We start from the raw sequence: 24531 nt of genomic DNA, 5'->3' as shown, positions 1-24531 counted from the left end.
ATCCCCTGCGCAATCAAGGTGTCCTCTCCTCCCCTGCCTGTCTTCTCCTCTCCCCTCCCTCTACAGCTCTATGCTGCCTCACCTCCACACGCTGCTGTCTCCTGTGGCACACTCTGTCCTCTCAGCCCTATCTCCTCCCTGACAAACTCCCTCAGGTTCTCAGATCTACACTGAGCATTCATTTCTTCTTGATCCCGAGTGTCCTGGATCCCCAGTTACCTCTCATCTATCTACCCCCACTAGGGCTCCCAGCCCTTTCTGGGGTGGGATCAGTAGTTTGGGGCCCTTGTACTGTGTCTTCCCTCTAGCACAGGGATTCTGAACCAAGGATGATTTTGCTTCCCAGGGGACATATGGCAATGTCTGGAGATAATTTTGGTTGTAGTAGCTGGGCTGGTCCCAACAGGTGCTACTGGCATTCAGTGAGTGGAGACCAGGATGCTGCTAAACGTTCTATGGTACACAGGACCGGCACCTGCAACAAAGAATTGTCTGGCCGATGACGTTACATGTGTCAAGGTTGTAAAATCCCTGCTCTCTTATACAGCTACAGGACTACAAGGATAGGCTTGGAAATTGCTAGGTGTGGAGCCCTGTGGTGCTGACCTTCCAGGAACAGCTACCCTTTCGGTTCCTCAGTTGAGAAGAGGGGGGCGGAGCGTTGCCATGAAACAGCCCGGACACGGGCAGGAATCTGCAGACAGAGGTGAGGGAGATTCCTCACTCCCCAGATTTACTACCGGCTTTTAGAGAGAGTATCAAATACAACTTCTGATTGCCTTTCTGCCTCTATGATATAGTGCCGCTCTTTAGAAAGAGAGTAGCAACTTATTATTCTAGTAGTTTATCAAATGCAAAACTTTATGTGGTGACTGTTGAGTGCAATAGGTTTTGGAGCCCTCTTTCCCCAATTTTGTTTTCTTCAGTCACAAACCTTCTTTGAATATTAGAATATTTGATTTGTTCGTAACACATGGTAGGGATGACTGTTCAGGAAAAAAAACTGCCTCTGTTCTAACTTGAGGTTGATGACTTCTTTTTTTTAAACTCTTTTTCTAAATTTTTTTAAGATTTTATTTATTTATTTGAGAGAGAGAGATTGAGAGAACGAGTGGGAGGAGGGGCAGAGGGAGAAGCAGGCTCCCCACTGAGCAGGGAGCCCAACACGGGACTCGGTCCCAGGACCCTGGGATCATGACCTGAACTGAAGGCAGATGCTTCAATGACCGAGCCACCCAGGCGCTCAAGGTTGATGACTTCTTAAGAGTGTGCCTATTTCTCAGAAACTGGCCTAAAGTGTTGCTTTTTTCCTTGGGCTGAGTTTCTTGGGGGCTCTGTTTCTAACTAAGCCATGAAAATGCCACTGACAAATTTAATGGGTTAGTCTAACTAATCTCTTTTTTTTTCCACTCTTGCCAGTTTCTTCCATCTGTACCCAGTTGTCTTCAGCATGGAGGAACAGAACCACTCTCCTGGAAAGGAACTGCAGCATAGGACACGAGCGGAGTCTCCAGGAAAGAAGAGCTGGCACTCCCAGGCCTATGCCCTTGGGGCCGTTTCCAACTTTATGTCTACTTTTCTGACTTTCCCTATCTATAAGGTTGTGTTCCGGCAACAGATCCATGCCGTGGCAGTGTCAGAGGCTGTGCGACAGCTTTGGCATGAAGGCCCTCAATACTTCTACCGGGGAATATACCCGCCTCTTCTCTCCAAGACATTGCAAGGGACTCTGTTGTTTGGGACTTATGATAGCCTGCTGTGTTCTCTCTCTCCTGTTGGGCCACACTCCCTGAGACACCGCTGGGCTGCAGGGCTCATGTCTGGTGTGGTGGAGGCTGTGGCACTGAGCCCCTTTGAAAGGGTGCAAAATGTGCTCCAGGATGGTCGCAAGCAAGCCCGCTTCCCCAGCACCGTCAGCATTCTCAAGGAATTCAACTCTTACGGGCTTTGGGGGCGGCTGTCACTGGGCTACTATCGTGGTTTCTGGCCTGTCCTTCTCAGGAACAGCCTGGGGAGTGCTCTGTATTTTTCCTTCAAGGACCCCATCCAGGATGGCTTGGCAGAGCAAGGTCTGCCCCATTGGGTTCCTGCCTTAGTGTCTGGGAGTGTCAATGGAACGATCACCTGCCTAGTTCTGTATCCTCTGATTGTGCTGGTGGCCAATATGCAGTCCCATGTTGGCTGGCAGAGCATGCCAAGCCTGTGGGCCTCTGCCCAGGACGTGTGGGACACTCGGGGCCGAAAGGTGTTCCTGATCTACCGTGGAGGCTCCCTTGTCATCCTAAGGTCCAGCGTGACATGGGGCCTCACTACAGCTATCCATGACTTCCTGCAGAGGAGGTCTCATTCCAGGAAAGAGCTGAAAGACTGACTAGCTGCAGGAAGTGTGGCTATGGCAACTTTGTTATCCTAAGCCTTCCCAGGTCGTTCTACATAGCTTACTTCTTTGGCTTGGTTACCTAATACAACCATTCTTTAGTGTCTTTGAACTGCCAATGCATGGGAGAAGTTCCCAACTACCAGCCTGTTGGGCACAGACAAAGCCCAACAGGGTTCCTTGGTCAGAAAGAGAAAGTCACTCTGGTCTGTCCACAGTTTCAACAACCTCAGACCAAGGAGGCCCTTAAAAATCTTGTAACCCTGATGAAATGTCATTCCTTTAAGGAGTTCCTTGACAGTAAGAGGAACTGTTGAAAGATGACCTTAGTTAGCCACTGTGAGTTCTGGGATCCCTCCAGTTGTCCTTTGGACCAAACTTAGTGGAGGACCAGGGACTCCAGTGTCAAAGAACTAAGCTTGACACTTAGGATGTGGATTCCATAGAACTTCTCAGATGGCTACATTTCCACGATATTGTTCACTATCCTTAACGCCACTACTCTCACTTCTCAGGGCTGTGGGCTCTAGTTTCAGTCAGGCTGGCAGCTGGGGCTGGAAACCCTAAATTAGACTTGCCTCAACTGATCAGATGTCACAGGAACTGATGGGGCTGGATATAGGAGTGGGAAGAAGTGTTGTCCCTGGTTGGGTGGAAAGAATAGACTCTGGGGGAAGAGATTTAGTTGCATGAGAAAAATTTACTCTAAATGGCTTGGTGTTATCTGCCAGGATATTTCTGATAGCAAGGCAATAACATTGCCTAGAAACCACTTGAGTTTCCCTAGGAAATCTGGAAGTGAAATGACCATATCTCTTCACAAATAATTGCATATTTTATTGCTGTGGATAAATACAGTCACTGTGACAAAAAGATCAGAAATCTTAGCCTGTCCTTCAGAGCCATTCGACATAATGACCCCCATATAACTTACAACATTTTATCACACCACTGCCACTTACATAGATCCCACACAACCAGCTAAACTGGACTATTGTTCTCTCCCCAAACATGCCATGAACTTTCCCGTGGCCTTGCTTTGGCCCACACTATTTCTCCACTTGGAGTGCCCCTTCCTCACATGCCAGTCTGCCAAAATCCTTCCAGTTCCTCAAAGCCTAGCTCAGATGCCACCTTCTCTATGGAGACTCTTGATATCCCACAACTGTGACGTTAGTCTCCTGTGATGCCCCTTTCCAAGAACACTGCATACACGGCACTGATTCCATTATGTCACTGAGTTCATGTGACCCTGTGTTCCTGTTGGTGTTCTTCAATACCTCCTACTAGACTGTAAAACTCCTTGGAAGCAGGGATTCTTGTATACATTTTAAAATCTCCCATTGTGCCTAGGTGCTCAATAATGTTGGCAGAATTATTGAATTGATTATCAAGCTGTGATATGATCTTTATCCTCAGGGTGCTGTCCCTTGTACATGAAAATAATGTTATTGACTCGCTGTCAGCAAGACACATGTCTGGGGTGTGGTTTTGTTTTCTTTTATTAGTGGATTTAGTTTTATGCGAATTATAATGATGCTGCTGCTGGTAATAATAATAATAAATGACTTTCAACTGGAACATTCGATGACTTTGTGTTATTGATGGCATGTCTGCTATGAGCAACACCATAGGAAGTAAAATTTCACAAGCAGAAACACTGCATAACTGTCCCATTCATTTCAACTCTGGAGCTTTGAAGATTTCCAAGATGACATATGTTGCAGTTTTCCCCTTGTAGATGATAATGATAATGACCTCCACTTGCACCTTCTTACCTAACCGAATTTGTCATTTAAAATGACCTAATTATAGACCCTAGCTGGGAGAATTCCTCACTTTAATTTCCTCACAGAAATTAAAGACACAGCAGTAGGCAATGTGAGATCAGAATGCATTTGCCAGCAAGGTCAATAGAAAATGGCTGGTCCAGAATAGCTGCAGATGAGTTCCCATGTCTGATCCTTGTGGAGACTTGGACGGGATAGGATGGTACTCTGTGGATTCAAGGACAGGGAATACAGGGCCTGCACAAGGAAAGGTAAAATAGAACAGTAGCTAGTTCTGTTTCAAGACTAACTCTTTTAAGGAAGAAAATATTTACAAAAATTAATAGCTTATAGCTGTGGGTTTTTAAAAAATATTTTATTTATTTGAGAGAGAGAGAGTGTGCAAGCACGAGTAGGGGAGGGGCAGAGGGAGAGAGAGAAGCAGACTCCCCGCTGAGCAGGGAGTCCATGCAGATCTCAATTCCAGGACCCTGAGATCATGACCTGAGCTGAAGACAGATGCTTAACCGCTGAGCTATGCAGGCTCCCCTATAGCTGCGTTTTTTTAAGCCGAAAAGGAGATAAACTACCATACTCCCCCCACCTTTTAATCCAAGAGATGCATTCATTTATTTTCAAGTATGCTGTGGATTTCCACTTACGTTGTTGTGTCAGTCCATGTCCCTTTCTCCATTTTAACTTCTTATTTAGAAATAATTTCAAATTCATAGAAAAGTTGCCAGCATAAGTCAAGTACAAAGAACACCTATATACCCTTTACCCAAATTTACCTACTGTTAACATTTTAGCCCATTTGCTTTACTGAGTACTCATTCCCTAGCTATACACACACTATTTTTTCCATGAACAACCCAAGAATTGCAATCTTAATATTTCTAGAGTCAATATTTGTATATTCAAATTACTTTTCAAAGACTGTGTGTTATATCTATGACAATGGCACAATTACCATATAGATGTTTCCCAAATTAACCGTGGCTCAATTTAGGATTTTTTGACTTTATGATGGTGTGAAAGCAATAGGTATTCAGTAGAAACTGCACTTTGAGTTTTGAATGTTGGTCTGCCAGGGCTAGTGATATGTGGTAGATAGTTTCCCGAGCTGGGCAGCAGCAAAGAGCCGAGGCTCCCAGTCAGCTACACGATCAAGAGGGTAGACAATCAATACACTGATAACCATTCTGTGCCCACACAACCATTCCGTTTTTCACTTTCTGTACAGTATTTAACAAATTACATGAGGTATTCAATATTTTGTTATAAAATAGGCTTTGTGTTAGATGATTTTGCCTGGCTATAAGCTAATGTAAGTGCACGGTTAAGTCAGGTTAAACTAAACTATGATGTTTGGTAGGTTAGGTGTATCAAATGCATTTTTTTTAAAGATTTTATTTATTTATTTATTTATTTGAGAGAGCGACAGTGAGAGATGGAGAGAGAGCACATGAGAGGGGGGAGGGTCAGAGGGAGAAGCAGACTCCCCGCTGAGCAGGGAGCTTGATGCGGGACTCGATCTGGGGACTCCAGGATCATGACCTGAGCCGAAGGCAGTCACTTAACCGACTGAGCCACCCAGGCGCCCCTCAAATGCATTTTTGACAAAAGATATTTTCAGCTTATGATGGGTTGATCAGGATGTAACCCCATGTAAAGTTGAGGAAGATCTATAGAATATTAGAAAATGAAAATTCATGACCTATTTTAAATTTACATTGGTGGTAATTGTTTAAATTTACTACATTTGCCCTTATAGAAACTTTAGTTTTACATTAGTATGTTAATACTTAAAGCTATGTAATTATAATATTAACACGAATTTACAACTCAAGCTTGTTATAATTTAAACTATAATAGATTTTTACATATGCTTCATATGAGAACCTAGGCAAAATTACATAGACCTATCAACTTTTTCCATTTAAGTCTTCCAAGTAAAGTTTGAGTGTAATAGTTTTCTAGTAATTTTAAATATCAATCTTTAGTTTTGTGATGTTAATGTGGTTATATTCTCTGTCATTTAAAAAATGACTTTTGGACTTGAGATTAATAAAATAAGGAGGTAATAAATACCTATGTCTGTTTAAACTTACAAAATGTAGAATTTAATGCTAAAGTGACTTAGTATGAGAAGTTGAAAGAAAAAGAATAAAAATCCCTCTACAAGCTCTGTTATTTTTGTCTTAAATATAAACCATCAGCTTTTCTAAAGCTCAAGGTGAAATAACTAATGTATTACTATTATTGTTATATGGTTTATTAAGACTTAATTTTGTTCTTAAAATTTATTTGTAAACATTAAATAGTATAATCTACATTTTTGGAACAACTGCATATAGTATAGTATATTCAAGCTAATAAAATAATGTTCCATATGAGAGAAAAAGCAGCATAATAAATCACGAAAAAAGTAAAAAGTTTTCATAAAGGAATAAATAAAAAATACCCTATTTCCCTATATTCTCCAACTTCTCTATTTCTTTCATACCACTTTCTTTTCCTCAAATCTTCAACACTTCCTCACCCGTCCTCAGTCCCAGTTGGCGACCTTGCTTTCCATTTCATTAAGAAAAGAGAAGCATTCAGAAGAGAACTTCCAGTTAAAAGAACATTTATAATCACCCATGTAATGAACATCCAAGACAGGAAATAGAACATCGTGATAACCCCCACCCCCTCATTGTTCCTGCCTCCAGTTCCCCACCAATGATGACATTCCTCTCTCCATCCTAGAGGTAACCCTTGACTATTGTGATATCACTGCTTTTCTTTATAGGTTTTTTCTTCTATATAAGATTCTCTAAATGCAGTTTTGTTTCACAGATATTTGAACTTTATATAATTTATATATTTGGAATTGTGACTATCTTCTTTCATTCCACATTATTTATGAGATTCACCCATGTTGTTGCAGGTAGCTATAAATGTTAATTCTTTTTAAAAAATTGTGACAAATTTACTTTAAAAAGTGTTGGTTTCTTAGAGCAGTTTTAGATTCACAGCAAATTTGAGAGGAAGGTACAGAAAGTTCTAATATACTCCCTGCTCCCACACATACATAGCCTCCCCTATTATCAACATCCCACACAAAAGTGGTACATTTGTTATGATTGATGATCCTACATTGATACATCATTATCACCCAAAGTCCATAGTTTACCTTAGGGTTCACACTTACTGTTGTATATTCTATGGGTTTAGACAAATGTATAATGACATATACCCACCATTATAGTATCATACAGAGTAGTGTCACTATCCCTAAAATCTTCTGTGGTTCACCTATTCACCCCCCACTTCCACCAACTTCTGGCAACCACTGACCTTTTAACTATTTCCATAGCTTTGCCTTTTCCAGAATGTCACATAGTTGAGATCATACAGTATGTAGCCTTTTTAGGTTGACTTCTTTTTTTAAAAAAAAGTAAATATTTAATATGCAAATATTAACACATTGTGTAAATATTAACACATTACTGCACAAGCAATGGGCCAAATAAAAAATCAAATGGCAAATCAAAATATTTCTCAAAACAAAAGAAAAAGAAAACATGATATTCCAAAACTTATGAGATGCAGCAAAAGCAGATGTTAGAGTGAAATTTATGCTATAAATGCATGTATTAAGGAAAAAATTCAAAAAAATAACTTAAAATTACACCACAAGGAAATACAAAAAGAAGAAAGTTAGCAGAAATTTAGTAGAGGAAGGAAATAACGAAGAAAAAATCAGAAATAAATAAAATAGAGACCAGAGTAAACAATAACATAACACTGAATATAATGACCAGTTTTTCCAAGAAAACAAACAAAATTGGCAATGCTTTAACTACAGTTAGTAAGAAAAAAAGAGAGAAGACTCAAAAGCCAAAATGAGAAATGGAAAACAATTCAAGAGATAACCACAGAAATACACAGTGTGATAACAGATTACTATAAACAATTATATACTAACAATCCAGATAATTTAGAAAAAAAACCCCACAAGATACCAAGACTGAATCATGAATCTTGAATCCAAGAAATAGGAAATCTTCTTAGACCAATAAACAAGAATGAAAGTTGAATTAGGACAGCACAGAAAAACCCAAGACCACATGGTTTCATTGGTGAATTCTACCAAACATTTAAAAAAAATGATTAATGACAACCTTTATCAAAATCTTAAAAATAATGAAATAGGGGCACCTGGATGGCTCAGTCGTTAAGTGTCTGCCTTAGGCTCAGGTCAAGATCCCAGGGTCCTGGGATGGAGCCCTGGTATCAGGCTCCCTGTTCTGTGTTGGGGGGGCCTGCTTCTCCCTCTCCCACTCCCCCTGCTTGTGTTCCCTCTCTTACTGTGTCTCTATCAAATAAATAAATAAAATCTTTAAAAAAATAAATAAAAATAATGAAATAGAAGGAACACATACAAAATCATTCCATGAGGCCAGTACCACCCTGATAACAAAGCAGGGTAAAAACAATACAAGAACAAAAAAGTCTAGTTTGTCTGATATAAGTATTACTACTCCAACTTTCTTTTGACATCCATTTGCATGCTGTTTCTCCCCCCACCCCCACCACTTTCAATCTGCAGCTGTTTTTAGGTCTAAAATTCTTCTCTTATAGGCAGCGTACAGATGGTTCTTTTTTTTACCCATTCTATGTCTTTTGATTGGAGCAATTAGTCCACTTACATTCAGAGTAATTATTGATAGATACATATTTATGCCATTTTATTACTTGTTTTGTCATTGTTTCTGGAGATTTTCTCTGATCCTTTCTTGTCTTTGTCACTTTTGGTCTCTCCATTCCACTCAAAGAGTTCCCTTTAATATTGCTTGCAGGCCTAGTTTAGTGGTCAGGAACTCCTTTAGTTTCTGTTGTCTGGGACACTCTCTATCTCTCCTTCTATTCTGAATGCTAGCCTTGCTGGATAGAGGCTTCTTGGTTGCAGATTTCTCTCATTCAGCACTTTGAATATATCATGCCAGTTCTTTCTGGCTTGCCAAGGTTCTGTTGAGAAATCTCCAGGTACCCTTATGGATTTTCCCTTGTAAGTTAAGGACTTCTTTTGTCTTGCTGCTTTTAAGATTTTTTTCTTTATCACTATTATTTTGCAAATTTAATTACAATGTGTCTTGGTGTTGGCATGCTTTTGTTGATTTTCGTGGGAGTTCTCTGTGCCTCCTGGATCTGGATGTCTTTTTCCTTCCCCACATTAAGGAAGTTTTCTGGTATTATTTATTGAAATAAATTTTCTGCCCCCTTTTCTCTCTCTTCTGCTTCTGGATCTCCTACAATACAAATGTTATTAAGTTTGATGGAGTCACTGAGTTCCCAAAGTCTAATCTCATGTTGCATAATTCTTTCTCTCTTTTGTTCACCTTCATTATTTTCCATTATTTTATCTTCTAGGTCACTGACTCATTCCTCTGTTTTTTCCAACCTGCTATTCATTACATCAAGCCTGTTTCCAATCTCATTTATTGTGTTCTTCATCTCTAATTGGTTCTTTTTTTTAACTCATCTCTGTGGTATGGGTCTCACTGATGTCTTCTTTTCTCAAGCCCAGTGAGTATCCTTATGATTGTTGCTTTAAATTCTCCATCAGGAATGTTACTTGTATCTGTTTTGATTAGATTTCTGGCCATGAACTTATCTTGTTCTTTCACTTGAGATAAATTCCTTTGCCTTGACATTTTGCCTAAATTTCTGCCTTCTTCTCTGTGTTAGAAAAGCCAGTTGTGTCTCCTGCTCCTGAAAGTAATGGCCTTATAAAGAAGAAATCTTGATGCACAGGGCCTGGAGCTTCAGGGAGTATCTCTGGAGTGTCTCTGCTGCATGTGCTCTGCTATTGTTATGTTTTGGCTGCTCTGTCCTTCAGGCCAGGTGTCTGCAGAGGCTCTCCTTACCTGCTGTTGGCTCTGTTTGCTCCCTGGCTTGAATGTGGCAAATTTTAACTAGGTGTGCTCTGGTCTACTTGTGAAATGAGACCTGACACCAACTCCACCAGAACTGAGGCCCTGCAGAACTCTCTGGTCGGGAGACATGGTGTGGACAGGTGTTTGTGCTGTTGTTCTGGGGGAGAAGCCCACTGCACTGGGACTGAGGCAAGCTTGATTGAGAAGGGCAGTCCTGCCAGAGCACGGGGGTATGGGGCTTGGTGCAAGCAAGTGACACAGCCAGTCCATGCTGCACAGCCTCCAACGGGTGGGTCTGTTTTTATGCTGTAGGGCAGGGGAGGGAAATGGCACTGGCCAGCTCCTCTGTTCCTGGAAAGGTATCTGTGAATCCTCCCAGGGATGCTTTCCAAGATGAGCAAATAATCTCCCCACTGTGGGCCCCAGCCAGATAACTGTTTCCACACTGTCTACCCCCAGGTTGTTTTCCTGCCTTCTCTCCAGGAGCAGGGTAGTGCCCTCCTAGCTCTATCCCAGCCAAGCCTACTGACCTTTAAAACTCCAGGCTTTAAGCCCTGCTATTTGTGAGAACTCACAAAATTCAACCCCTCTCATTTTCCAAGCAATGGCTTTGGAAAACCTTCTCCTTGTGTGTTTCCTTGTGTGATCCTCTCTAGCCCTTCTCTGCAACCATGGCTCCCTCCCCTCTGCAGCAGCCTTGATCTGTTTCTCCCCTAAACCGCGTCTCAGGACTTCCTACCTTTTTTGATGTGGCCTCTTCTCTCCCTTCAATTGTGGAGTTTGTTCTGTTAGTCTTCAGGCCGATTTTTGGGGTACTTAGGAAAATTTGATAGTTATCTAGTTGAGTTCATGGGACAAGAGAAGCCTAGGGTCCTCCTACTACTCCACCATCTTGGGGACTCTCTAGATATACTTCTTTCACTTAGTAATATTCATTTAAGTTTCTTCCATGTGTTTTTGTGGCTCAATAGCTCATTTCTTTTTAATGCTGAATAATATTCCATTATCTGGATGTATCACAGTTTATTTATCTATTCATCTACTGAAGTACACCTGGGTTGTTTCCAAGTTTTGGCAGCTATGAATAAAACTGTTATAAACAACCACATGCAGGTATTTGTGTGGACATAAGGTTTCATCTCCTTTGGATAAATACCAAGGAGAAAAATTGCTGGATTGTATGTAAGTGTATGTTTAATATTATAAGAAACTGTCAAACTGTCTTCCAAAGTGATTGTACCATTTTGCATTCTTACCAGCAATGAATGAGAGTTCCTGCTGCTCCACATCCTCATCAACATTTGGTATTATCAGTGTTTTGAATTTGGGTCATTCTAATAGGTATAGTGGTATCTTGTTGTTTGGTTACTTCACTTTTATTGTTGTACGTACCATTGTGTGAATATACCACAATTTATCCATGATAACTTTGAGGGACATTCTGATTTTTTTCTACTTTTTGAATGTTGGAAAAACAGTACTACCATGAATATTCTTGGTAGCATGCATAAACATAAGCCTCTCTAGGATATTTACCTAAGAGTGGAATTGCTGGTTTATAGGGTATGGGCACCCTCAATGTTAGTAGATTGTGCCTCACTTTTCCTAATAGCATGTACCAATTTACACCCCTACCAGCCATATTTAACATTCCCTATTGCTCCCCCTGCTGACCAACATTTATTAGACTTTAATTTTCACCAATATATTTAAGTGTAAAATGGCCTCTCATAATTTGAGTCTCCTGATTATTAATGATGTTGAAGATCTTTTTGAAAGCCTTTTGGATATTAGGGTTTATTATTTTGTGAATTATTTGTTCAAGATGTTTGCCAATTTTTTTCTTTTGGGTAGTGTGCCTTTTACAAATTAATTTGTAGGAGTTATTTATAGATCTTAACTTTAGTCCTTTGTCCTTTATATGTGTTGCATATATCTTTCCCCACTTTGTCTCTTATGTTTTGATAATTTTCTTGATGGTTTCTTTCAATAAACAAGGGTTCTTAATTGTAATATAGTCAAAGTTATCAACCATTTTTCTTTGTACATAGTGCTTTTTGTGTCTTTTCAAAGAATCCTTCTCTATCCCCAACAACAGAAGATATTCTGATATGAATATGAATAGGAATATGTTTTCTCTATTTTAACATTTCAAATTTCTAAATTTTTGCCTTTTACACTTAGGGTTTTTTTTTTTTTAAGATTTTATTTATTTATTTATTTGAGAGAGAGAATGAGAGAGAGCACTAGCAGGGAGAGTGACAGAGGGAGAAGCAGACTCCCTGCTGAGCAGGGAGCCTGATGTGGGGCTTGATCCCAGGATCCTGGGATCACGACCTGAGCTGAAGGCAGAGGCTTAACTGACTGAGCCATCCAGGGGCCCCTGAACTTAGGTTTTTTAACATATATGTCATTATTTTTGTGCAGTATGTAAGACTAGAGGCCCAATTTTATTTTTTCCTTAAAAATACTCAATTGCTCCAATTATCATTTGTTGAAAAATCTCTCCTTTCCTCACTCATTCACAATGCCAACTCTGTCAAATATCAAGTGTTCATATAGTCTTAGGACTATTTGTGGCCTCTCTATTCTACTCCATTGATCTATTTTTCTAACTTTGTGCCAATATTACATTGCATTAATTACTGCAGTTTTGTAATAAGTCTTGATATCTGATAGGGAAAGTCTTCCTACTTCACACTTGTTCTTCAAGAGTTTCTTAACAAAAATAGATGCTGAGACTTTATTTTCTATAAAAATTGTTTAGATTTTAATTTTATCAAAAGTAACTGTTGAGTTTTAATGTAAGCAAAAATTATGGTTGAGATTCTAATTTTAATGTTTCTCAAAGTTTTACATTTTTCTTAGTGTCTAGCATATCTTTTATTGGATTTTTATTAGTTGCTGAATTTTTTCAAAATTGCTAACTGTAAAGATAATTCTCAGGAGGAATGGGACTGTAATGAGTTTCTTATAGGTAATGTTCTTCTGTTTTGTTTTAAGAGACAATACTTATCTTGTGTTAATAAACAGCTTATATGTGTTGATCCCTCATATTGACATTCTTAATTTAGTAAATATCAATTAATATAACATACCATTATCTATAAAGATGCCAATATTTTAATTAAGTCTTCAAAAAATAAACAATACACCTAAGACAAATTACTATGTTAATTGAGAAGAACTGTGGGATGGAGCACAAAAAAACTCAAAATGTCTATTTGCAACTGCTTACTTGACATTTCCAGCGATATCTTATTGGCATCCCAAAGTTAATATGTCAAAGATCAAACTCGCTATTTCCTCTACCAACCTGTCCCTAGTCTTCCCATTTCTAGCAATATCATCATTTTTTGATACTTTCAGCACCAGAGTCCATTTGTTTACAGCAGCATTAATTATAATAGCTATGGAAGCAATCTAAATTTCTGTTGATGGGTGAATGGATAAAGAAGATGTGGTATATATGTACAACGGAAAATTACTCAGCCATAGAAAATGAAAATCTCGCCATTTGCAACAGGATGGATGGACCTAGAGGGTATTATGATAAGTGAAGTAAGTCAGACACATGGGGATCTTGACCCTCTCATTCACCACTGTATTTTCAGTGCCCAGAAGTGTCTCACACATAGTAGATGCTCAATAAATGTTTGTGGAATAAATGAATGATCCCTGCCCTCAAGAAACATTTGATTAAAAATTATTCAACAATACACACAAAGTAGTATATAGAAAAGGCCAAAGGATTTCTATCCTTTTTTTCCCTACTGTTAGACCTGCAGCCCTTGTTCAACCTTTCATTATTTTATAATTAAACAACTGCTACAACTCTTTTTAACAGGACTCCTTATCACCTTCTAACATGAACAGCTTATAGGATAAAATCCATACCACTTAACATGACATTCCAGGTTCTCCATGATCTGACATCAGTTTCCACCTTATTTTTCCCTACTTAAACATTCTAAATCCTGATGTTCTGACCACACAAGACTGCTGGATATTCCCTGAGTGTGCCCTATACTCCCTTTTTTCTTATTTCCCCTCTGCCTGGAATTCTACTGCCCCCATTTCTTCCCTCACCAAATGATACCCATATATCATGACACAACTCAATGTCATTTCCTCTATGCAGGTACCCTGGACTCTCCCAGGTAGAATTTGGTTTAACCTCTTTTTCACTTTTCCCTGGTAGTTAGTAACCTTGATTTATCACTTACAATCATAGAAGTCACAGAATCATAATGTTAGATTTGGAAATAATCTTGGTGATCATGTGGTCCAACTTTTTCATGCTGTGGAAGACAAGAGTGAGTACCCAAGACTTTTCATTTGGCTTGCCTCATGATTTTTTGGTGTATGTATTTTATATCTTCTACTTGACAGGTCACTGGGGGCAGAGATAGGGTCTTATTCATTTTTGTGTTCTCCATGATACCTAATACTACCTATTACACATAGTGGATATACAATAAATGTGGGTTTTTTAAAAAATATTTATTTATTTATTTGACATGGGGGGGGAGAAGAGAGCAAGCACAAGCAGGGGGAGTGGCAGGCAGAGGGAGAAGCAGGCTCCCCGTTGAGCAAGGAGCCCGATGTGGGGCTCAATCCCAGGACCCTGGGATCACGACCTGAGCCAAAGGCAGCCACTTAACTGAACGAGCCACCCAGATGCACCTATAATAAATGTGTTTTAATTGGCTTGAGAATTAATTCCAGAGAGATGGATAAAGTAGAGGTAACATTCATAATAGTTAATGTTTATTAAGTGCATGCTCTGTGCCAGGCACTATATCAAAGCTTTACAAGAATTACCTCATTTATCACACAATCCTATGAGATAAGCACCATAACTAGTTTTCATTTGCCCCAAATCTCATAGCCAGTAAGTTGTAGAACCTGAGCCAGAATCCCAAATTTGTCTGATCCTAGATATTTTGCTTTTAATCATTGTGCTATAATGTAAAGCAATGTGGTGAGAACTCAAAGGTTACGAATCTGAAAGATGGTTAATCTATGAGAGGCTAATTTTTAATTTTTGAAGAACAGCTGAGTTTGGAAAGGTAGCTTGGGGCTGAATTGTGTAAGACTTTGAATGCCAGGCATGGTATGAGAAGTCATCTCCCTTCCCCTGTTTTCCATCTGCACCAGTCTAGATCCTAATTACCTTTTGAGGCCCAACTCAAACACTACTTATTGTATGAGAACTTCCAGAATCCTCCAAGTCACAATGAATTGCCCCTACTTCCATAATACTCTGTTATGATACATAATATTACTTTCTTAATGGTAATATTTTGTGGATGTGTCTGTCTTCTTCATATTTTGTAAATTCCTTGAGAGCAGGCACACTATTTAATTTTTTTCACCCTATTTAATTTATGGTTATATGCCTCTATTCCTTATTTAGCAACTGATACATAGTAGATGTTCAATAAATGTTAATTAAATTTAATGTTTCACTGGAAGAATATAGACATGAATAAGGCATGGTTTCTGCTCTTAAGAGAAGTCAACAATCTATTGAGGGAAACAATACATTATTCCATATGAGTAGCTACACTAGTGACATGTAACCAGGATGTAGAATTCAAAATCAATTAAAAAATTCAATACAAAAATAAAACATTCACGGTAGTCCCCAAATCTATAAGCCAGCTAAGAAGATAGCTAACAAAAATGGACAAGCCATTATTATTAAGTGTAAAATTACACTAAAGGAAAGCTTTGAAAATATCTGAAAGTGGAAAAATGTTTGTTAAGAACTACACAGGGTCGGGGCGCCTGGGTGGCTCAGTTGGTTAAGCGACTGCCTTCGGCTCAGGTCATGATCCTGGAGTCCCTGGATCGAGTCCTGCATCGGGCTCCCTGCTCAGCGGGGAGTCTGCTTCTCCCTCTGACCCTCCCTCCTCTCATGTGCTCTCTCTCTCTCATTCTCTCTCTCAAATAAATAAATAAATAATCTTAAAAAAAAAGAACTACACAGGGTCTGGGATTTTACCCTATTTACAAGCTAACACATTAACTTGCCTAGGTTTATGAATTCTGGCAAAAAACATGAAAATCTTGGGTGAGAGATGAAGGATTTTTATTATACACAGCAAAAGCAGTAGTCAGAGTTTCATGTTAGTTTGTGTCTGTTCCCAATATCCTCCAAGTCCCAGAAGGGACTTGTAAAGGACCCAGGATGGATTACTGTACATATAACTGATTGCATTACAGGAGAGGAACAATGAGTTCGCTTTTGTAGAAAGCAGAAGCAAGCCTACTCTTTGTCTGTGGGGAGATGTTTCCTCATCCCTCAAGGTTGTTCACCACAAACAACTCAGATAAAGAGTTGTCAAGGACTTGCATTTTTTGAATATTCAGCAAGAACATGTAGGGATGCTCAGGGCCCATGGTGGATTGTCTCTCTCAACAATACTGCATTCATGCATGGGAAGACTTCATGTCAGTAAATTAGCAATTCTTTTCAAATTAATCCATAAATACAATAATATTCCAAACAAAATATTAAAATCTCATTTTTTGGTGGAAATTGACAAACTGATTACAAAATTAGAAAAGGCAGATACGGGAAATTGGTATATGAAAGATGTGACATTGCAAAGGGGTGAAGAAAGGATCGATAATTTAATAAATATGATTGACAATTGGTCTCCCATATGGAAAAAATCTAGATCCATGCCTTTTACAAAACAAAATCTGGATGTACAAAAGACCTAAAGTACACAACCCAAAATTTAAAGCCAATTAAAAATATAGACAAAAATCATAATGTCCTCATAGCAGAGAAGAATTTCCTGAACAAGACACAACTTTTGAAGAAAAAGATTGATACATTGGGTTTCATAAAAATTATATAATAAAAGGGGCGCCTGGGTGGCTCAGTCATTAAGCGTTTGCCTTTGGCTCAGGTCACGATCGCAGGGTCCTGGGATCGAGCCCCGCATTGGGCTCCCTGCTCAACGGGAAGCCTGCTTCTCCCTCTCCCACTTCCACTGCCTGTGTTCCCTCTCTGACTGTCTCTCTCTCTGTCAAAAAATAAATAAAAAATCTTAAAAAAATTATATAATAAAAGACAAAGTTAAAGTCAAAAGACAATCAATAATTGTTACACACTTGGGGTGCCTGGGTGGCTCAGTCATTAAGCGCCTGCCTTCGGCTCAGGTCCATCCCAGGGTCCTGGGATCGAGCCCTGAATAGGGATCCCTGCTCTGCGGGGAGCCTGCTTCTCCCTCTCCCAATCCCCCTGCTTGTGTTTCCTCTCCTGCTGTGTCTCTCTCTGTCAAATAAATAAATAAAAATCTTAACAAACAAATAGTTGGTACTCACTTTTTGGAAAATTAGTTGGCTGTACCTACTAAAGCTGAACATATGCATGTCTTATGAGATATATGCTCAAGAAAAATGCATATGTATGTTCACTAAAAGGCATGGGTATGTATGCTTGTAACAGCACTATTTATAATAACCCCAAACTGGAAAAAACCCAAATGTCCATCAACATTAGAATTAATAAATAGTGTTATATTGAAATGTGGTACATAAAGGAGAACAAACTAACTACAAATACACATGACAACATAAATGAATCTCACAAAACTAATATTGAGCAAAAGAAGCCAGACACACAAAAGTATATGCAGAATGATTTCATTTACTTAAAATACAAAAGAGGTAAAATGGTCAGAAGAGTGGTTAACATCCTTGGGCATAGTCACTGAAAGAGAGCACAAGAGAGGCTTCTGGGGGGCTGGTCATGTTCTGTGTCTTGATCTGGGGGCTGTTTATATGGCTGTCTTTATTTTGTGAACATTCATGAAGATGTATACTTAAGATATGACTATTTTTTCTGTATGTATATTATACTTAAATAAAATGTTTTGAAAACCTGTCTAATCGTATATGTTCTTATACATGGTTCCCACCAGTTGAGTTGCATGTGTACCAAAAGTCATTTTTTTTCCTCAAACAGGCTTATTCCAGTTATACACACTTGTTGTAAACCAACAAAATATGAATGCAGAAAAAATTTTGCAAGATATATTATAGACTAATAATTAGGCTATAGAATACGTAAAGCAGGCATAAGAAGCAATACTAAAAGACAAAAGAAAAATGGATAAAGTATATCAGAAGGCAATTCATATGAGGAAATATGTATGCCCAGAAAACCTATAAAAACATGCTAACCTTGGGGCACCTGGGTAGTTCAGTGGGTTGAGTGTCTGCCTTTGGCTCAGGTTGTGATCTCAGGGTCCTGGGATGGAGTCCCAAATCAGGCTCCTTGCTCAGTGGGGAGTCTGCTTCTCCCTCTGCCCCTCCCCCTGCTCATGCTCTCTCTTACTCTCTTTCTCTCAAATGGGTAAGATCTTTAAAATAAAATAAAATAAAATGCTATGATTCTGGAAGGTTTTTTTTTAAAGATTTTATTTTATTTATTTGACAGAGAGACAGCGAGAGAGGGAACACAAGCAAGGAGAGTGGGAGAGGGAGAAGCAGGCTTCCCGCTGAGCAGGGAGCCCGACATGGGGCTTGATCCCAGGGCCCTGGGATCATGACCTGAGCCGAAGGCAGATGCTTAACAACTGAGCCACCCACGTGCCCCAGGTTTTTTTTTTTTTTTAAAGAAAAAACATGCTAACCTCATGAAATAATCTGGGAAGTATTCAAACACCAGGAAAATGCTCATTTTCACCCATTAGATTGGTAAAGAGAAATCTGGAAATGCTTATTTGCAAGAATGTGGGGAAAGTGGAAACTCTTCTACATTGCAGATATACATGTAAATTGGTTCAATTACTGAAGCAAGCTATTTGGCAATCTAGTCAGGTTGAAGATGCACATACTCTGTCATTTAGCAATTTCACTTCCAAGAGACGTGTCTATAGAATAAAAGGAAACTATAGCAATATCAATTGCAACATTGTTTGTAATAGAAAAAAAAAGGAAACAACTTAAGTGTCCACAAGAATGGCAATATATAAATAAACTATAGGATATTCATAAAATGGAATATTATATATCAGTTAAAATGGTTGTATATATCTTACAGTATAAACACGGGTAAATCTAAACAATCATAATGTTGGGTGAAAAGAGCAAGTTGTAGAAGATTATATACAGTGTGGTATAATTTGTTGTGATGCAAAAATCACCAGAAAACAGAACAAGTTATTCAATAAATGCTATAAGACAATGGGATAACCAGTTGAGGGGGGAAAAAAGCTGATTTTTTAAAAGATGGATTTATTTATTTTAGAGAGAGAGAGGTAGAGTGTGGGGGGAGGGGCAGAGGGAGAGGGAGAGAGAGAATCTCAAGCGGACTCCCTGCTAACTACAGAGCCTGTCACAGGGCTCAATCTCACGACCCTGAGGTCATGACCTGAGCCGACATCAAGAGTTGGATGCTTAACTGACTGAGCCACCCAGGAGCCCCAAGCTGATTTTTATATAACAACTTGTAGTATAAATTCCAGAATGATCAAATATTTTTTAATTCAAAAAAATTTATTCAAGTAATCTCTACACCTAACTTGGGGCTCGAACTAATGACCCCAAGATCAAGAATCACATGCTCATCCAACTGAGCCAGCCAGGCACCCCAGAAGGATCAAATATTTAAATGTAAATAATAAAAACAAGAAAGAGCTAGAAGAAAGTGAGTAAATATTTTAATCATCTCAGGGTGTGAGCAGTCTTTCAGAGCATGGCAGGAAAGGGGGGAAAGTACCAGAAAATAATTTGGTTTAACAAATCTTCATTTTGTGCACAATTCTAGTTACTTGGGATCGGTGAACAAAATAGAACAAAATAGAGATCTTTGCCTTCATGGACTTTACATTTCAATGGGGGAAGGCTGAGATAAAACAATAAACATAGTAAATAATTTGTACAGTGTGTTAGTGATAAAAGCAGAGCAGGGTAAGGCAGATAGAACAGGGATGGACAGGTTGCAGTATTAAATAGAATAGTTCAGGTAGGCCTCATTGAAATGGTGAGATTTGAGCCTTGAAGGTGAGAAAGTTTAACCAAATGGATATCTTGGAGAAAAGCACTCCTTCCAGAGGTACATTGCAAAGGACTTATTTCAACAGTGGGCCTGGTTTGTTTGAGGAACAGTAGGGTAGACCACAGATGTAATGGAGTGAGTGATGAAGTGAACAGATGGAAAGGTCAGAGATATAATGGAGAGTGAGAAAATGTAGGGCTTTTGTAGGTACTTTGGCTCTCCTTCTGAGTGGAATTGGGTATCTTTGAAGGATTTTCAGCATAGAAGTACCATGATGTTATTTATATTTTAAAATTATCACCTTCATTTTGTGCTAAGATGCAGCATAGGAGATCAAGGATGAAAACAGAGAGAACTTTTAGAAGGCTATTGTTATTCAGATGATACATGATGGTGGACTAGACCTTATAATTAGCAATGGAGATTATGAGAAGTGGTTGGATTTTGGATTCATTCTGAAGTACAACCAAAATGACTTCCTGATGGATTGATGTGTAGTGGGAGAGAAAGAGAGGAATTGAAATGATGTCAAGATTTTTGGCCTGAGCAGAAGGGCTGATGGATTTGCCATCAATTCCGATAGAGAAGGCTATAGGAAAAAAGATTAGGAGTTCAGTCTGGGACATTTTTTAAATGTAGGCTCCATGCTGAGCTTGAACTCACCACCCTGAGATCAAGATCTGAGCTGAGATCAAGAGTGGGATGTCTAACTAACCAAGCCACCCAGGCACCCCAGTTGGGGACATTTTGAGTTTGAGATGTCTATTAGGCATCTGAGTGGAGGTGCTAAGTAGGTAGTTGAATATATTAGACTGTAGTTTGGGATACAGTCCTGGTCTGCAGACATGAATTTGGGAGTTGTCATCATAGAAATGGTTCTACAGACCCTGAACTGGAAGAGACCACCAAGGGAGTATGAGTAGGTTGGAAAGAAGAGGAATTGGGAGCCATCAAAAAAATGAAATCTTGCCATTTGCAACAATGTGGATGAAACTAGAGTGTATTAAGCTAAGCAAAATAAGTCAATCAGAGAAAGACAATTATCATATGATCTCACTGATATGTGGAATTTAAGAAACAAGGCAGAGGATCATAGGGGAAGAGAGGAAAAAATGAAACAAGACAAAACATTGGGGAGGGTATGTGAGGGTATGTGTTGCAATGAGCACTGTGTATTATATAAGACTGATGAATCACAGACCTGTACCCCTGAAACAAATAATACATTATATGTTAATTAATTGAGTTTAAATTAAAAAAATAAGAAAATTAAATCCTGGGGATGTAATGTACAGCACTGTGGCTATAGTTAACAATACTGTATTGTATATGTATTTGAAAGTTGCTAAGAGAGTAAATCGTAAAAGTTCTCATCACAAAGGAAAAAAAATGTGTAACTATGTGTAGTGATGGATGTTAACTAAATTTATTATGGTAATCACTCCACAGTATATACATATATCAGATCATTATATTGTACACCTAAAACTAATACATTTTTAAATGTCAATTATAGCTCAATAAAAATAAATGAATTAATAAACAAGAAAAAAAAAAGAGAATTTGGGACCTTGCCTGGAGGCACTCTCGTTTTAAGAGGCCTTGGAGGAGAGACAAAGCCAGTAAAGAAGACTGAGAAGGAGCAGCCAGTGAGATTAGAGGAGAACAGGAGAGTGTGGGGTCCTGGAAGCCAAGTGAAGACCGTGAACCAAGGAGGAGGGGCTCATCAGCTGTGCCAAATGCTGCTGATAGGTCAAGTAAGACAAGGATTAAGAACCAAACATCGGGTTGAACAATGTGGATATTATTCATGACCTCGACAAGATAAATTTCAGTAGAGTAGTGGAGGTGGACCCCTGATTGGAATGTGTTCAAACGAGAATAGTAGGTGAAAAATTGTAACAGTAAATAGATACAATTACAAAGGAATGATGGAGTAGTCCAAGTGGATATCTGGGGGAAGAACATTCTTGACAGATGGAACAGACATTAAAAAGGCCCAAGGCAACAGTGAATGTGGCTTGTTTGAGGAACAGTAGAGAGGCAATAGCTGGGACAGAGTGAGTGAGGTGGAGAGCCGGCAGAGACAGTAGTGGGCTAGGAAAGGATGGTCATCTGGGGCTCCCTCTTGACACCAGATTGATGTAGGTAGAATGAGAAATTCAGTCTTAGACCAGGAACATTGGTTCAAACAACGCCTTCAAATATTGCACATGGAAATGTATACAGGTATATCTGTAAAAGAGATTTGCATCAAAAGGGAGCAAAGAAATGGGGTGAGAGTAGGTGGGGGAGTGGAGTCAAGAGAACGTATATATAAAATAATGCATATATAATGATGAAAATGTGTATATGTGAAGATAAAAAATAATAGCGTGATTGTATCCTGATAGAAATGACCTAATATAGAGCACAACATTGATGACGTTAGAGATAAAGGGGAGAAAGATGGTAGTGGTATTGTTGAATTGGTGTGAGAGAAAGAAATGTAGTGGGAAAAGAGAGGGGCTAGCTTTAGAGGAGAATCTGGAAATACTATATTAGTTTGCTAGGGCTGGCAAAACAAAGGACCACAGACTGGGTGGTTTAAACAACAGAAATTAATTTTTTTAAGGATTGTATTTATTTGTTTGAGGGAGAGAGAAAGAGAGAGAGCAGGAGGAAGGTGCAGAGTGAGAGGGAGAAAGAGTCTCAAGCAGACTCTGTGCTGAGCATGAAGCCTGATTCAGGGCTCGATCCCAGGACCCTGAGATCATGAGCCAAAACCAAGAGTCAGCCACTCAATCAACTGTGCCATCCAGGTGCCACTAAACGAAAGAAATTAATTTTCTCACAATTACAGAGGCCAGAGGTCTGAGATCAAGATATCTGCAGGTTTGGTTTCTGGTGAGACCTCTCTCCTTGGCTATCAGGGCTTGTTGCTGTGTTTTCAGTCTGTGTTATCTGTGCCCTAATCTCTTCTTAGACACCAGTCATATCGGATTAGGGTCTACCTCTATGACCTCATTTCACATTAATTACTTCTCAAAAGAGGTAGAGTCACTTTCTCAGGTACTGGGGTTTAGGATTTCAACATATGGATTTTGGGGGATATAATTCAGCCCAAAGCAATCATGTATGTTATCAACAGGAGGGCCATATATACAGATGCAGGTGCTGGTGAGTTAAGCATTTATGGTAATAGGGGTCTGTGGAATTATGGTTTAAATTTTCTAGTGAAATAAGGAGCACGTGAAGAATTGGGATGTTGAAGTGGTGTTGGAAGTAAGGGACAGGATATCTATAGAGTGATTGCTTGGTAGCAGTAAGGGCCTGATTGACATTTGTGGTCATGAATTTAAACTGAAATTAGTCATGTGGTTGTGTATTTTTCTCTAGCTAGGTTTAGCTGTGTGGGTTTAGGTTTCTTGAAGTGTATTTGGACTTAGCCACAGTAATGATTTTGCCAGGGAAGCAATACAAACTGAGAAAGGGGCAAGAGAGTGAAGGGTATATGTGAATGAGTGACTATAAAGACTGGCCATGACATTTGAACTAGGGAAGGAGGGGAGAGAAGGCATTAAGGGAGTAAGAGATGGTGAAAATATGGTAGGACCAATGGACTGGAGATTCTGGTGAGGTTGAAGGATAGTGGGGTCTGGATACCAAAAGGAGTGAGCTGGAAAAAGAGGAGGTGATGGTCATAGAGAGAGATGTTTGAAATTGTTATTACAGAGGGGTTACCAAAATTGCTATGACAAGGCCTAGGGTATAACCATGTGAGTGTGTAGCTGAGGTGGGGTCAAGGACAATGTCACAAAAGAGAAATGGTCAGTGCTCGCTTCAGCAGCACATATACTAAAAAAAAAGAGAAATGTTCAAGGAACTGAAGGAGTCAGTGTGTCAGAATGATTATTCTTGAGCTCACTGGGAATAAAGATGGGACTACTATCATTGAGAGTGACTGTGCTCCAGGAGCTAAAACCTTTGAGAAATTGGGATGGGGGATGAAGTTTGGTAGATGACAACAAAAATGAAGGCTATTTGGTGACAAGCCGTCAAAAACTAGAGGTTTTCAGGGATGTGGGAGAGGAATGGTCTAAAGGCAGCAATGAGAAGCAAGGAAGACCAAGGAAGACTTGAACTTCAGGCTCTGCAGTACAATGATGGTGGGGGAGAAAAATCATCTGCTCCTCTTGAGTGGGCTTCAGGGGACACAGAGTCCTCAGGAAAGATTGATTTCTGTTAGGGGAAGACAATGATGGGCACATTCAGAGAAGAGGTTGGGGATATAGAGGAATTACCGAAGGTGCATTGTGTTTTAGGAGTAGGAGAGGGGTGTGAGAAGTGAACGAAAGGGGAGATGCGGTCACAGACTTATGGGGGTTAATATGTAGGAGTTGAGGGGTGTTGTGAGGATCTTGGAGTTCTTTTGGTGACTATCAATAATGGGGATAA

The 24531-nt window shown here is 39.4% G+C and overlaps 1 protein-coding gene across 1 annotated transcript; it reads left to right on the top strand.

Annotated features, from left to right (window-relative positions):
- Positions 1-179: 179 nt before the first annotated feature.
- Positions 180-3958, top strand: LOC112819168 (solute carrier family 25 member 53). Its single transcript, XM_025866184.2, has 2 exons — positions 180-706; positions 1420-3958. Exon 2 carries the CDS (start codon positions 1451-1453, stop codon positions 2369-2371), a length of 921 nt encoding a protein of 306 aa, XP_025721969.1. The 5' UTR covers positions 180-706; positions 1420-1450; the 3' UTR covers positions 2372-3958.
- The last annotated feature ends 20573 nt before the right edge of the window (positions 3959-24531 follow it).

This window comes from Callorhinus ursinus, unplaced genomic scaffold, assembly GCF_003265705.2.
Source record: "Callorhinus ursinus isolate GAN/ISIS: 27379988/994484 unplaced genomic scaffold, GSC_fseal_2.0 scaffold419, whole genome shotgun sequence".
Lineage (NCBI taxonomy): Eukaryota > Metazoa > Chordata > Mammalia > Carnivora > Otariidae > Callorhinus > Callorhinus ursinus.
Note: the sequence above shows the minus strand (reverse complement) of the source record. Positions and strands in the feature narration are given on the sequence as shown.

What these genes read in the sequence shown, in the direction of transcription:
- LOC112819168 (XM_025866184.2), top strand. Translation starts at nt 1,451, where the DNA reads ATGGAGGAACAGAACCACTCTCCTGGAAAGGAACTGCAGCATAGGACA.